The 13,509-nt window shown below is 43.6% G+C and overlaps 1 protein-coding gene across 3 annotated transcripts in view; it reads right to left on the reverse strand.

Moving 5' to 3' along the window:
- Window positions 1-13,509, reverse strand: part of PROK2 (prokineticin 2) — a 180,060-nt gene that overhangs the window by 6,792 nt on the left and 159,759 nt on the right. For 2 of the 3 annotated variants that reach the window (XM_067755878.1, XM_067755877.1), the window contains exons 1-2: window positions 5,690-5,850; window positions 2,124-2,249 (exon numbers count right to left, since the gene is read on the reverse strand). In XM_067755878.1, coding sequence (XP_067611979.1) covers window positions 2,124-2,249; window positions 5,690-5,785 — 222 coding nt within the window. In that variant the 5' untranslated portion in view covers window positions 5,786-5,850. Of the gene's footprint in view, window positions 1-2,123; window positions 2,250-5,689; window positions 5,851-13,509 lie in introns of those variants that run through there. The other variant, XR_010947313.1, reaches the window with a different exon arrangement.

Consider the following 13,509-nt stretch of genomic DNA (forward strand, 5'->3'; position numbering starts at 1 on the left):
ACTACAGGATGAGACAGGGGCCAACTCTGGACCACTGTCCCTCATCTCAGTGAGCATCTTCCCCACACAAACCAGTTCGGGTTAACTGCACTGAAAAACATGTTCAAATTAAACACGACGGCAGCTTTCACGGAAGTAGAAGAATATAGTGGTTAAGACCACACAGACAATGGAGCATCAGACAGAAGTGAAATCCACAGCCTGCCCTCTGACCTATCACCTTGGGACCTCAGCCACTCACTGAGCCCCTCTGCGGCCGAACGTTGTTGCATGGAAAATAGGACAAAAGTAAATCTTTCTTCGCAGGCTTCCTGTGAATATTACCGTGAGAAACACATCCACAACACTTAGTATCCAGTGTCTGGTACACCACTGCATCCAACGAGCAGCAACTAGTACTGTGATTCATACAAAAATAGTCGCCCAGAATGTGTCACTCTTCACTCGCTTTAGCAAACTGGCCCCAAGATTCTCGTACCTGGGGCACACGTGAGGTTATACTAACACTGTACGAAGACAACGTAAGTCTTAAAGGAGGGTGAGTTAAGAGTCAACTTTTCAGCAACAGCGACTCCAATGGACAAAAGATGACTCTCGTTGGATAAGGCAGATGATAAAAACTGAGATCAAGGTCAAAGGCGGCTGGGGCTTCACCATCCCTCCCCACCTGGGGTGTGGAGGGGTGGAGTCTGGCACAGAGCCAAACAACTAATGGTTTAAAACATTTCCTGTCTCAAAATGGCCAAGAATAAAAGGTGCATATCATGCTTACAAACGACAAGACCCGCTCACAGGGAGGAAAGGTCTAAACACAACAGGAAGTATTTCTCAAGGAAACCACAGGAGAGCCCAATGCCGTCTTCAGATGGGTCCAATCAACCAGGGGCCCCACTACAGCGCACAGAGCGAAACCCAAGCCAATATACATCCTTCCTTATTTCATTCCAAGAGAGTCAAAATATTAGCTGTTATCTGTAACTCTGGAGGACGGGAAAGATGTTTGGCACTACTACAGTTTTAAACCCTAAGCCGCATGTGGGGGGGGGGGAAAAAAAAAAGAAGCAGAAGGTGGAATCTAGCTTGCTTTGAAAACATTCAACCTATTTTAAGACGAGAGGATACCACGTGTAGAGAGAACACTGCAGGCGACTGAACTCGCCGCCAACGAGCCACCAGGCCTGGGACTTGTCCTTCAGCACACACCCCTGCCCCTGCACCCCACGTAACTGTTGGGTAAATGAAGACGTACCACTAGAAGAGCAAGGCACCTGCAACCTGGCATCCCTGGGGTATCTGGCTGTACTCATACTGTATTTCAAACGTTTTGAATCTGAAGGGCAATGATTCTCCAGGCTCCACAAACTTCTCTGCTCTCTCCTGCCTGCCACCCACCCCCTTCCAGATGTCTCGTACAGCTGCCCGACCCCTGCAGTCAAGAGAGCCTGCAACCCCTGGGGACACAACCTCTAAAGCCCTGTCCAGTCCTGCCATTGGTCCTGCCACTTCTTGGCAATCACTTTTCAAAAGTGGTGTTCAGGGCATTGTGATATTGAGCTGTTAGATAATAAACTGGCACGTTAAATATCATGAACCTCCACAGTTGTGAACAAGGCATCCTGTGGAGAGAGTCAAAATAGAGGACTTTCAAGTGAAGATACAAGAGTGACTGCATCATGGATGATTTTCTGCAAAAACCAAAACACAAACTTATTTACTTCTGCCTTTTCGGCAGGTCTGATGTTAAACATCTTTTCAAGAGCGTGCATACTCTGATTTCTGCAAAGAAGCATAAACTATATATATATCTATATATCTATATATATAGATACATATATATATCTCCTAAAGTTTTTTAAGCAAATTTAAGTGTTTGAAATTATTTTCATGAAATGCTTCTAATGCCACGAGAAGCATGATATGTAAATGATTAATAGAATAAGGATGGTAAAGGATACAATTCTCTCAAATGGAAAGGGAAAGGAGTGAGGAAGTGGTTTTCCACTTCAGCTTCTGATTCCCAACTTCTAGCACGTTACCCTGGGTTTCATGTCACACAGGCCTTGCTCAGAGTTGAGTTACTGCAATGTAAGAGAAGCACCAAGAACACAAATATATATACTAACTTTACGAGTCAGCGGATGGCAGCTGTCTCCCACTTTGCCCATCGGTGTGCAAATCCGTATGCTCTTAACCCAGATACTAACAGCACAGCACATGCCTCCACCACACTGGGGGTCCTTGTCGCAGGCCTGAAATGTAATAAGCAAACACATAAATACAGATAACAGGAATGACTCAGGCTAAGGGGATCTAAAATTAGCAGCAAAAAAAAAAATGCCCTTTTAATATCCAACCGCTATGATTTTAAGAATCTTACATATAAAAAAAGAAGTGTTATCTTCATTTGCTTGAAGATATTTACAACAAAATCTGACCAGAAGTGATTTTCCCACTTGGGTTAAAAAAAAAAAAAAAAAATCACCTAAATAATGGCCCACACATTATGAAAATCTTAAACCACAAGATTTTTAAAAAACAAAATGAGCTCTTTTTTTCTTGCGCTTTATGGATGAACCGGCTCTGAATTTGAAGAACGTGTCTATATTAGTCTTTTACCATACATGGCCATTAGGAACTCCATAAATCGAATCACAAGATTTTATAACTATTAACTGCAGAATACATTGGGCCCAATTTTAAAAAGGGATTTAAATGGTCTCTAAATCTGGCATGAAATACTCCAGACCCATAAAGGCACTGATGTCGATTTTTGAAATACTACTCATTTTCTCTTTCAAATATTTGCATTTTGGTTCACGAGATTTGATGTTTCTCACACCACTGACTTGATTTTCACCACTTCCTTTCGAAAGAAAGAAATCTCACAGGTTGAGAATGGACAGACCAAGACTTTTTGCCTTATATTACTCTTTTCTGGGTGAGTAACCTGCAAAAAGGAAATTATTGGCTTCGGATATACATATGTGTACATTACAAAATTACCTGAACTATCCTATAAGATCCATCAGATTTAGAAATGCAAGCGACAGATGCAATTATCAACAGTGATTACTCAAGACTGTTGTTCCTGATATAAAAACTTGTAAATACATATAATCAAAGAATTAACTATGGAAGAATTTCCATACTTGACTAAGTAGAAGTAAATAATGAAGTCTAAACTTATTTGCATGAAAATAGATCTGAAGAACTATTCTTCTCTCCTAAACCAACCATAAATAGGATGCTTTGTCTGAATGGTGTGCAGTAATGTTTTGCTAGTGATAAGGTAAAAGCAACCTGTACTATATACGTAAGAAGCTAAAAAGTGTATAATTTAGACACAAATTTTAAATGTAGATTTCATGGAAACAACTAAAACACTTCTTCAGAGTTCTTGGTTTTGGGGACAGCTATAACTTCTCAAAATGGAAATATATGGGCACACTCTTATTCACTATTTTTTCGTTAAAAGTGATCAGCTATCTTGCTTTAGAGTTGGTTTTCTTTCCTCCATAAGAATTTTTTCTCGAGCTATTTAAAACAAATATCTGTATTTAAACTACAATTTTCATCTTGGGGTATTTGAACATTTATAGGAAAATATATAAACATTCCCACTTTTCCAATTTTTATTTGAATGCCAGAAATCACACATATGTAGCCATTTTACGTTCCATAAATGAGACGTTCAATACTCGATCTTTTCCAATACTGCCTTAACAAATTTATGTGGCCATATAAATCAATCTAAAAATAACTACATATACTACCCCCCCCAAAAGTAAATATTTAAGGTGGAGGTTTCAGGCAATATTTTACTTCAACAGATGCTCAAGAGCAGGAATTCTGAAGCCCCACTAGCTCTTTTAATAAGACAATCAAAATTCAGCCAAAATCTCTTAAAATTCAACCAATCACTTGGACGTTTAACAGCCTAGAGATGACATATCTAGATAAGTTATTGAGTTTTTTATTTGACTCCAGATGGTTCCTGTCATGGAAACATAACTACATTTCTTTATTGCCATGTTGTTTTAGAGAAATTTTTTAAATTCTTTTTTTTTTTGGTAGCACTGATTTAAAACAACAAGAAAAACAGCACACATAATTATATAATAAGCCCAGTCTAAACCTTAACAGATAAACATTCAATGTGATAAAATTTCATTTTGTAACACAAAAAGCTTCAGTTCTCAGACATACAAAGAATTGCATAGGTTTATATATTTTTAATTAGACAGCTGTTTCCTAATGCCCTTCATATTTAACCCACTGCTGATCTGTTCAAATAGTGTTGTCTTGTGAATGGAACAAAAAGATACTTATATCACAAAGGAATCTGGGACTCAGAGGATTAGGAGAAATTTAAAATGAGCCAGCAGGGGAAGAGGGGGGAAAAAAACTCATCAGGTTTCAATTCTCATGTATTCGAAAGACCTGTAAAAACTCTTTTTCAACCACAGGGACTGACAAAGCTATTCAAATACATTTGTAAAAATCTCTACAAACTATTCTAATAAATATCACAATGCTTATAATTAAGCATCTCTTGGCTGTCACCCAAATATCTATTGGCTGTAACCACATACTGTTCTAGTATGAGGACTTTCAATGTGCTATAAGCCTATTAACCAACATGGAGACAATAGAGCTTAATTTTCTCAAGACGATGACATTTCCCTTAAATTTAAATGTTATTTCATTATCTACGTATCATCATTTCAAACACAGAAGTTTTATTTAAACCCTATTGTGTGCACTTAGCTATCTGAAATAATTTAATGGAGGTGTAAAATAAGTTAAGACTTAGAAGAGTAAAGCATTTAACAATCAGGAAATCGTAGCGATTTTGCATTGTTGACGTAGACTAGACATTTTTATCTTGTGCTGTAAACTCATCCTTCGGATCCACACAAAGAAAACTGTTGGTGGACGCAGAAGAGACCTGAACTAGTTCCTGCTTGTACAAATGATGAAGACATCTCTCTAAACTGCAACATCTACATGGCAACCTACTCCAGAATTAAGCCAGAGCGCTGGAGGTGCTTTACCAATAACTGGAAGTGGAAAACTTCTACAGGGAGAACCTCGGGACGCTGGAAAAACAAAAACAAACAAACCAAAAAACCTGGAACCCAGAAGGCAGCGTCCACATTGCTTTTCAAAGTGCACGTATGTCCTCAGACCAAGTTATTTCCAAGGGTTTTTGCGGAGGATGCCTCGGGGAGCAAACTCCTTGACTACAGAATTCAGGCTCCCGGGATTTGGGGGTACTGGTCTTGCCCCTCTGCATTTCAGGACACTAAAATTTTAAGGATAGAGGCTGGAACGTCTAGGGAAAGTGCTTGAGAAAACCGCGAAAGGAAACTTCTTTCAGCTTAAGAGAAAAACAGACCAAACACGAGGAGAGAGGGGGAAGCAAGCGGGAGAAGGTGGTGATGAAGGTGATGAGGTGAGACTGTGGTCACTTTTTCTTACAGGGAGCGCCCGATGTCCCGGCCGTCCGCGGCTTTGGGAGCAGGGCACTTTTCCAAGTGCGCCAAAGGGCGACTGGAGCAGGAGTCCCCACCCGGGATGACCCTCCCGGTGGCCCCCGCCTCCCCGTTGCGGTCGCCACCCCGCCCCCCACCCGGTGCCTCTAGGGCGCGCGCGACCCGGGCGGACAGGTGCACCGGGGGCCGCTTACCCCGGTGATGACGGCGGCGTCCCCCGCGGGGGGCTTGAGCAGCAGCGGCGGCAGCAGCAGCAGGAGCAGCAGCGGGGCGCAGCGCGGGCTACTCATGGCGCCCTCGGGCCTGGGCGGCGGTTGGGGGGCCGTTGGGGGCGCGCGGGTTGGATCGCGGAGCGGCTGGCTGGCGGGCCGGCGTCTCACGCGAGCCTGCCGGCGGCTATAAACACAAGCTCCGCAGTGACTCACACCGCCACCCGGGCAGCCGCACGCGCGGGGGCCACGGCGCGGGCACACCTCCCGCGCCCACCCGGCCCGGCCCGGCCCGGCCCGCGTCCTCACCGCGCACGTGCTGCCGCGGGCCCCCGCGCCCCCGCCCCGGGCGCCACGCAGGCAGCGCCCGCCGCAGCCTTCCGCACGCGCCCGCATGGCTTTTGTGGTCGGGGACACCCTCCTCTGCTGTCCTGGTTTCCCCAGTCCCACGTGCTCAGCGCCGCAAACTTGCAGCTCATTTGCTCTCCAGATGTTTAAGGAGCGCCTACTACGTGCTAGGCGCTGTGGACACAGGGGGGGGGAGCAAGGGAGGTGATAAGAACCGCTCAATTCGTTCATTTTTGTATGTCACCTACTGACCCTGGGTCCGTCCTTAGGGTCCAATAATCGAACAGAAAAAGACATCAAACAAACGCCCTGGGAACTTGGAAGACGGGGGTGGGGGGGGGGGAGAACAAAGGGAGGGCAAAATTATCCCACATCCCTGACGACACTGAGGGGGTCTGTGCTTCCAGCTGTGGGAGTCCAATTTCTTTCTTTCATTTCAAATGCTGTTCCTTTCTGCTCACATCTGTTCCCGACCCTCTGCTCTCTGATTTTCCTCGCATGCATTTTCTCTCTTTAACATCGCGCCAGCTTCAGGCAGAGCAATTCAGAATGATGCCAAAGCGGAATGAGATCGCCAGGCTTCGGATGCCAGCCCGAGGCCCCTTAAGCTCTGGGTAGGCAGCTCTCTCTTTTACTTCCTAGCCCAAGATAATCACCCTTCAGTCTTTGTAAGATGCGATACGGCGGTACTGGGATTCGTTCATTTGTGTCAACATGACTTGAGTGCCTACTGGGTTCTAGGCCACCTACGAGAGGACCAGTGACAGATTTGCCTTCCACCTGTGACCTCGAGCCTAGCTCCAAGAATCTCAGACTGTTCTTCCTCAACGAAATTGATTTCAAGAAATCCTAGGTGTGACCATACCAAACTTGCTGCCACCGAAGTTTTGGGAAGCCCAACTTTCTTCCTGAAACCTCAGCTTTCCCTGGTCTCAAAAGGACCACAAACTGTTGAAAAGCAGATGCGTCTTCCAGCCTCTGTAATAAATGCAGTGAGGAGAGTGGGGACAAAGTTACTTTCAGACTGTGGGGCTCCCCCATGGCAAAGCATTCAGACTAAACGTGGGAAAACAAAACAAAAAAAACCAGGCAATTATCCTAATGAAAACAGCTGAGTATTTGGAAAACTAGATCTTTGACTGATTTTAGAAAGCTTTTTCATGCGTGTTTTTATGCTTGAGAAACGTCTTGAAAGAGAAAGCAAAAAAGCATCAAACTTTTTTTTTATGTTTTAAAAAATTGTTAAAATTGGATCCACGGTAAAATAAGTGGGAACAGTAGCAAGTGACAGATTGGTGGAAAGTTTCCTTTTCCAGTCTCCATGCCAACGCTAGCATTGGAATGCTGCCGGGTAAAGGTAAAAACCAGTCAACAAGGATTTTAACATTCCTACAACTTTTTTTTAATGGTCTATTTCATATTTGTTACTACTGAACGCCAGCTTGGGTATTCCCTGCTTCTCCAAGCATAGAAAACGAGATACGTATTCATAGGAAAATCAGTTTTCAAAAGTAGATGTCTTCATACACTGCTGTTTGGAAAACAATCCTCATAAGGCTGTTTTGAAACAAGGTTGGAAACACTTAACAATAGGGTTGGTTTGGTTTCATATTGATTCTTTTGATCCTGCTGTTTCTTTTAATTGTTTTAATGCTTTAGAGGAGAAATGAAGGCCTCTGATAGGACAGATCTTTGCATCCATGGCCAAGTTAGAAAATCGAAGTCTGAAAGGTAGTTCCATCTTAGAAAGATGAAAGGCTGAGTTTAATTAGTTCATAAATATCAGCTAGGAAGGCCATTACCGAACTAGAAATTGATGAGTAGTTTAACTATTCTGTTCTCTTCCTTACTGTTAATTGTACCACATGTCAATGCAGCCGTGGGATAACTATAGAAGGAGAAGCCAACTGTGTGTAGTTCGGAGTGTAGCCTCCCGTGTTCTAGCAGACCATCAAGGCTCAGCTGAATTGAAGGGGCAGTACAGGAAAGTCCACAGATGCCAGGTTTGTGAATCAGACTGACCTGGACTGGAATTCTCAGTGACGAGTGGACAAGTTGCTTAACTCTTTTAAAGCCTCTGTTTTCTTAGTTATAAAATGGATAAAAAAATACCAACCTCAAGGTATACAACCTCCATGGGGTTTAAAGATGATAATACCTTAAAGTGCTTAGCACAGTCCTTAAAACATACCGGGAGCCCTGTTAAGCACTGCCTCTTACTAAGTCTCTTCCTTGGGTGTCCTCTGATAATGTCAGCCAACACTGATAGTCTTCTCTATCTCGCCCCAGACTAGATGATACACTCGCTGGGCTAAGGATCCTTGCGTCTAATTTAGCACACACTCCTCTTGGCACACAGGCATTTGGCAGGCCCTCGGGAACTGGTGACCACTGAGAGTATATCCTATGGACGACAGTCTGGAGACGGGTTACAAGAAAGAGATATACAGTGTGGACACATTTAATTTACATGAGTCAATTAAATTTACTCATCAAAAAGCTAGAAGGATACATGCTTTACCTGGGGCAGTTGATTCAGCCTGCCACTCTACTCGGGGGACATGTGACTGAAATGAGGCAAACTAGGAGATACAAACCTCTGGTTACAGTCACTCTGGGACTCAGGCTGACCAAGCCTCCATCTCAAGGTGTGCTTCATGATTGCCAGCGTAGGGTGGTGTCATGGGTTAAATTATGTCCCCACCGAAAGCTGTTTTCAAGTTCTTACTCCACGGTACCTGTAAATATGACCCTATTTGGAAGTAGGGTCTTTGCAGATGTAATCAATTTAAGACGAGGTCCTACCGAATTAGGGTGGGCCTAAATCCAATGACTGGTGTCTTTATAAGAGAAACAAGAGGGATACTTGGACACAAAGATACACAGACAGAAGGCCAAGTGAAGATGGAGGCAGAGACTGGAGCGATGCATCTACAAGGCAAGGAGCCCCAGGGATTGCCAACAGCCACCAGAACGTGGAAGAGGCAAGGAAAGCTTCTTCCCTAGAGCCTTCTGAAGAAGCAGAAGAAGCACGGCCTTGTCGACACCTTGATTTTGGACTTTTAGCCTCCCAAACCGTGAGAGATTAAGTTTTTGTTGTTTTAAGCCCCCCAGTGGTGGTAAGTTCTCATGGCAGCCACAGGAAACTAATCCAGGTGCATGGAGCTGGAGGGTTGCACACCAGCTCTCAAATGCCTCTGCCTGGAATTGACACCTATCACTTCTGCTCACGTTTTAATGGACAAGGAGAAGTCCAAGGACTTAGTCTGTCTTCAAGGTGACAGACAATGCAAGTCTGTAATACACTCTGGTTTCTGAGGAGAACCAGAAGTCTGGTGGGCAGCACCATATTTTACAGGAAAGGAATCCTTCATGGCTTGGACTCCTTAATGAGCACGTAATAGGGAAGAACCTTTGAATTCTATGACAAGTTAATCACTAAAGGGATGTTGCCTATAAGCTTCAATTATCCATGACGGCCCATATCTGGGAACCCTGCCTTCCAGGTAATGAGCAGTAAGCTGAAATACCTTTGTTTAGCTCTCAGGGAACATCCTGACCAGGCCCACCCACGAATGACTGCAGGGAGGAAGAAATTAACACATCCCCTCCCAGAGGCTGACCAGGACCAGGAAATGTTTGACTTTACTCCCTCCCCTTTTAGTATAAAAGAAGCCTGAATTCTAACTCAGGCAAGAGGGTTCTTCGGGATACAAGTCCACCATGTTCCCGGTGTGCTGGCTTTCTGAATAAAGTCACTATTCCTTGCCCTAACAACGCATCTCTTGATTTACTGACCTGTTGTGCGGCGAGCAGTACAACTTTGGACTTGGTAATAAGCATAATGAACTTTGAAGGATACTAGTAATTATTATAAATGATAATGTATTATTTCCTTTGTGTTTTTTCCAGTTCAGTATTCCCTATACTAGAATTATACAAAGCCTCTGAAAAAAAGTAAACGTAAAAACTATTTTCTTTTAGGCGGGTGGTAAACTGAAATTCATTTATTCAACAGACATCTACTGAGTACTTAGGATACGCAGATATTGTGTAAGGCACTGGAGGTACAGTGGTGAGCAAAGCATGTGAATCCAGCGCCCTGGGATTTTATAGTCTAGTGGGAAGAAGGACATGAATCAAATAATCATACAATTATGTAATTACAGGAAACATGTAGAGCACTAGGAGAGAGCATATGGGGAGACCTGGAGGTTTCCTTAAGCTAATGGTGTCAAAGCTGAGATCTGAAGCTTGAACAGGATTTAACTGAGATAAACGCGGGCAGCGGGAATGCGCGGTGGCTGGCATCATTCCAGGCTGGGGAATTGCTTACTGGAGACTGGAAAGAGCATCCGTGTTCAAGGAGCTGAAGAGAGGCCAGTGTTGCCCAAAGAACGAGTCTAAAGGGAAGTCTGGTACAAATGTGAAGCCAGAGCAGTGGTAGGGACCCAATACACAGCCTTTTGTAGGCCACGCTGAGGATCTTAGTCTGAATATGGCTGGGGAAGAGAGAAAACCTAAGGATGGACCAGGCGTGACGCAAGTAGCTTTTGGAAAGGAGACTCTTTTCCAGCACCAAACTCCTCGTGCCCCTACCCCGAAGCTCTTTGGGTGAAGGCAACTCCAACCTTCTGAGGATGACCTTGGGGCCACCGTTGACCTTCTCTTTCTCCCACAACCCCTGTCCAATCCATCTGGAATCCGACCACTTTTCCTTTTGTCAGGGCCACCCTTCTTCCTTTTTTCTTTTTGGCGGTACGCGGGCCTCTCACTGTTGTGGCCTCTCCTGACACGCAGGCTCAGCGGCCATGGCTCACAGGCCCAGCCGCTCCGCGACATGTGGGATCTTCCCGGACCGGGGCACGAACCCGTGTCCCCTGCATCGGCAGGCGGACTCTCAACCACTGCGCCACCAGGGAAGCCCAGGGCCACCCTTCTTGTTTGGAGCCATCATCATCTCCAGCCTGGATGACTAGCATCGCCTCCTTACTGGCCCCCTGGCCTCACCCTTTCACCCTTGCCCTCTACACCCTATCATCCCTCCAGCTGCCTCAGCTCTTCCACTCCAGCCATACCAGCCTCCTGGAGGCTCCAAAACACACAGGCAGGCCCCCACACTGCGAACTTTGCTCTGAAACCTCTCTTTGTCAGGACTGCTCTTCCCCACAATGATAGGAACATGACTGAACCCCTCCCTCCCTCCCCCCTGACCTCAGAGGCTTCTCCCAACCACCCTGATAAACGTGCAACTGCCCCAGCTCTCCAGATGCCCCTCACTCTACTCCTTTTCACATTTTGCTTTCTCCTCTAGCACTTAGCACCTTCTGGTGCTGTTATTTACTTATATATTATATTTACTGTCTTGCTCCACCGCCTCACACATTACCGGAATAGAAGCTCCACAAAATTGGGGATTTAAAAAAAATATCTTTTGTTCACCAATTTAAGTCCAGTGCCTGGAAGAGTGGCTGGCACATGGCAGGCACTCGATAAACATTTGGTGAACAAATTACTGAAAATGTGGAGAAGAGATTGGATGGATGGATGGATGGGTGGGTGGGCGGGTAGATGGATGGACGGATGAATGGATGGGTGGATGAAGATGCGTCTGATGGGAGGCTACTGCAGTGGTCCAAGGGGCTTCTGCTACTGTTACTGGCAGTAAAGAGGGAGAGAAGTGAACTGATTCACTCAAGCAGTGAACAGGCAGAGCCTACTATTGATCGAGATAAACAGTGGAAAAGGAAAGGTCAAGATTCATCACCAGGATTCATCTTGAATACCTGATCAACAACAGGTACGCTGGGGTGCAGGAAATTACCTGGATGTGGGGAAGGGCAGCCAGACAGGCCTGGGGTGCAGAGAAGAGGCTGGGCTGGAGATAAAATTCTGGCCAGATATATTCCCTTGAAATTATTTTTTATTTGTCCACTTCATACAATATAGCCAGGGGTTGGCAAACTGTGATCTACTACCTGTTTTTGTAAATAATGTTTTATTGGAACACAGCTACACCACGATTTTGTGTTGTCTGTGACTGCTTTTAGACTACAAGGGAAGAGTGGAGTGCTTTTGAGAGGAAGATTGTATGGCCCACAAAGCTAAAAACATTTATTATCTGGTCCTTTATAGATTCTGCTGACTCCTGCTTTAGGTGATAAAGAAGAGGAGTCTGGAGTTTCTCTACTGATCTTCAGGGCAAATTTATTTCTTTTTCTTTTATTTTAGGGCAAATTCATTACCACCATATTTTCCTGGGCTTGTTATGGGCTGTACTTTTGATGATCTCTCTGTTTTTTCAGTTTAATTCATCTGCTTCCTGAGTTTGGGAATTTTCCCCAAGTGCTACCTTCCTGATGGACACCTGCCATGTTCACCTTGTTAGATGTAATTTCATCTTAGTTGCCTGTTACAAAGTAGGTGCTCAATATATATTTGTCGGTAGAATTTGAGGTAGAAGGGCAATAAATGTGTGTTTGGTCTGCCATCTTGAACTGGGAGCCTGAAACCTTTTCTCACGTATATAAACGAAGAGCTCTTTCATTACTCTTGTACGTGAAGTTCTACTTTTAAAAGTGATTCCAACTTGCTTGACAACTTACTTTTTTTGTGTATCATCTTCGTATGACTTCTAATTATCACAGCATAATAGGTGGGCCTGATAATTTAATAGCTCGGCCCCATTTTTCTTTGTGTAAATGATTTTCATTGAGATGTATTCAAAAAAAGTAAAATAGGTATTCTGCTTGTTTTTTCACCCTTCATCCTTTATCATTGTGCTATTACACGGTGGCTTTTCTTGTTAATAAACCCATAATATCCGTCTGAAATATCTTTTAAAAATAATAACCATGCTTTAAATGTGACATAAGAAAAATGGAATTGCTTTTACAATTCTAAGTAGACATCTATTTTAATCTATTTCAATGCTGATGATTTCTCTTTATTTTTAAATCACTATGCTTCAATTGGAAAGCCAATTGTCTACGGAGGCACTAAAATTATTTGGTCTATTCAAGTGATAATGTACAATAAAGTTTACCTATTTTTAAATAGTTGAAATATTAATCCAGGAGAAAGAGTTTTCTTAAAACAATTAGTATAAAATACATTTGAAATAATATGAGGGGTCAGGATGATCATTTGCTTCTAAAAGATTTAGGTTTTATTCATTATAATGCCGAATGTCTTTAAAATTCGTTTTTAGCTTGAAGAGGGGCCTAAGGCTAAAGCTTATATATCATGTATTTCATCAAAAGGGAGGGATCGTTACGCACATCTGTAGCGTATTTGGTAACTTTCCAGAGTGAAAGAGAAAGTCTCATATAGTAAAGAGTTTTTTTAAAGATAAAAGACAGGGCTAGGTCGTTACTTCTTTATTATTCTAGATCAACATTTATTCATTATCCCACACTAAATTTCATTTAGCAATTTGTTTTTCTCCCCTAAATGTG

Source organism: Pseudorca crassidens, chromosome 10 (genome assembly GCF_039906515.1).
Source record: "Pseudorca crassidens isolate mPseCra1 chromosome 10, mPseCra1.hap1, whole genome shotgun sequence".
Lineage (NCBI taxonomy): Eukaryota > Metazoa > Chordata > Mammalia > Artiodactyla > Delphinidae > Pseudorca > Pseudorca crassidens.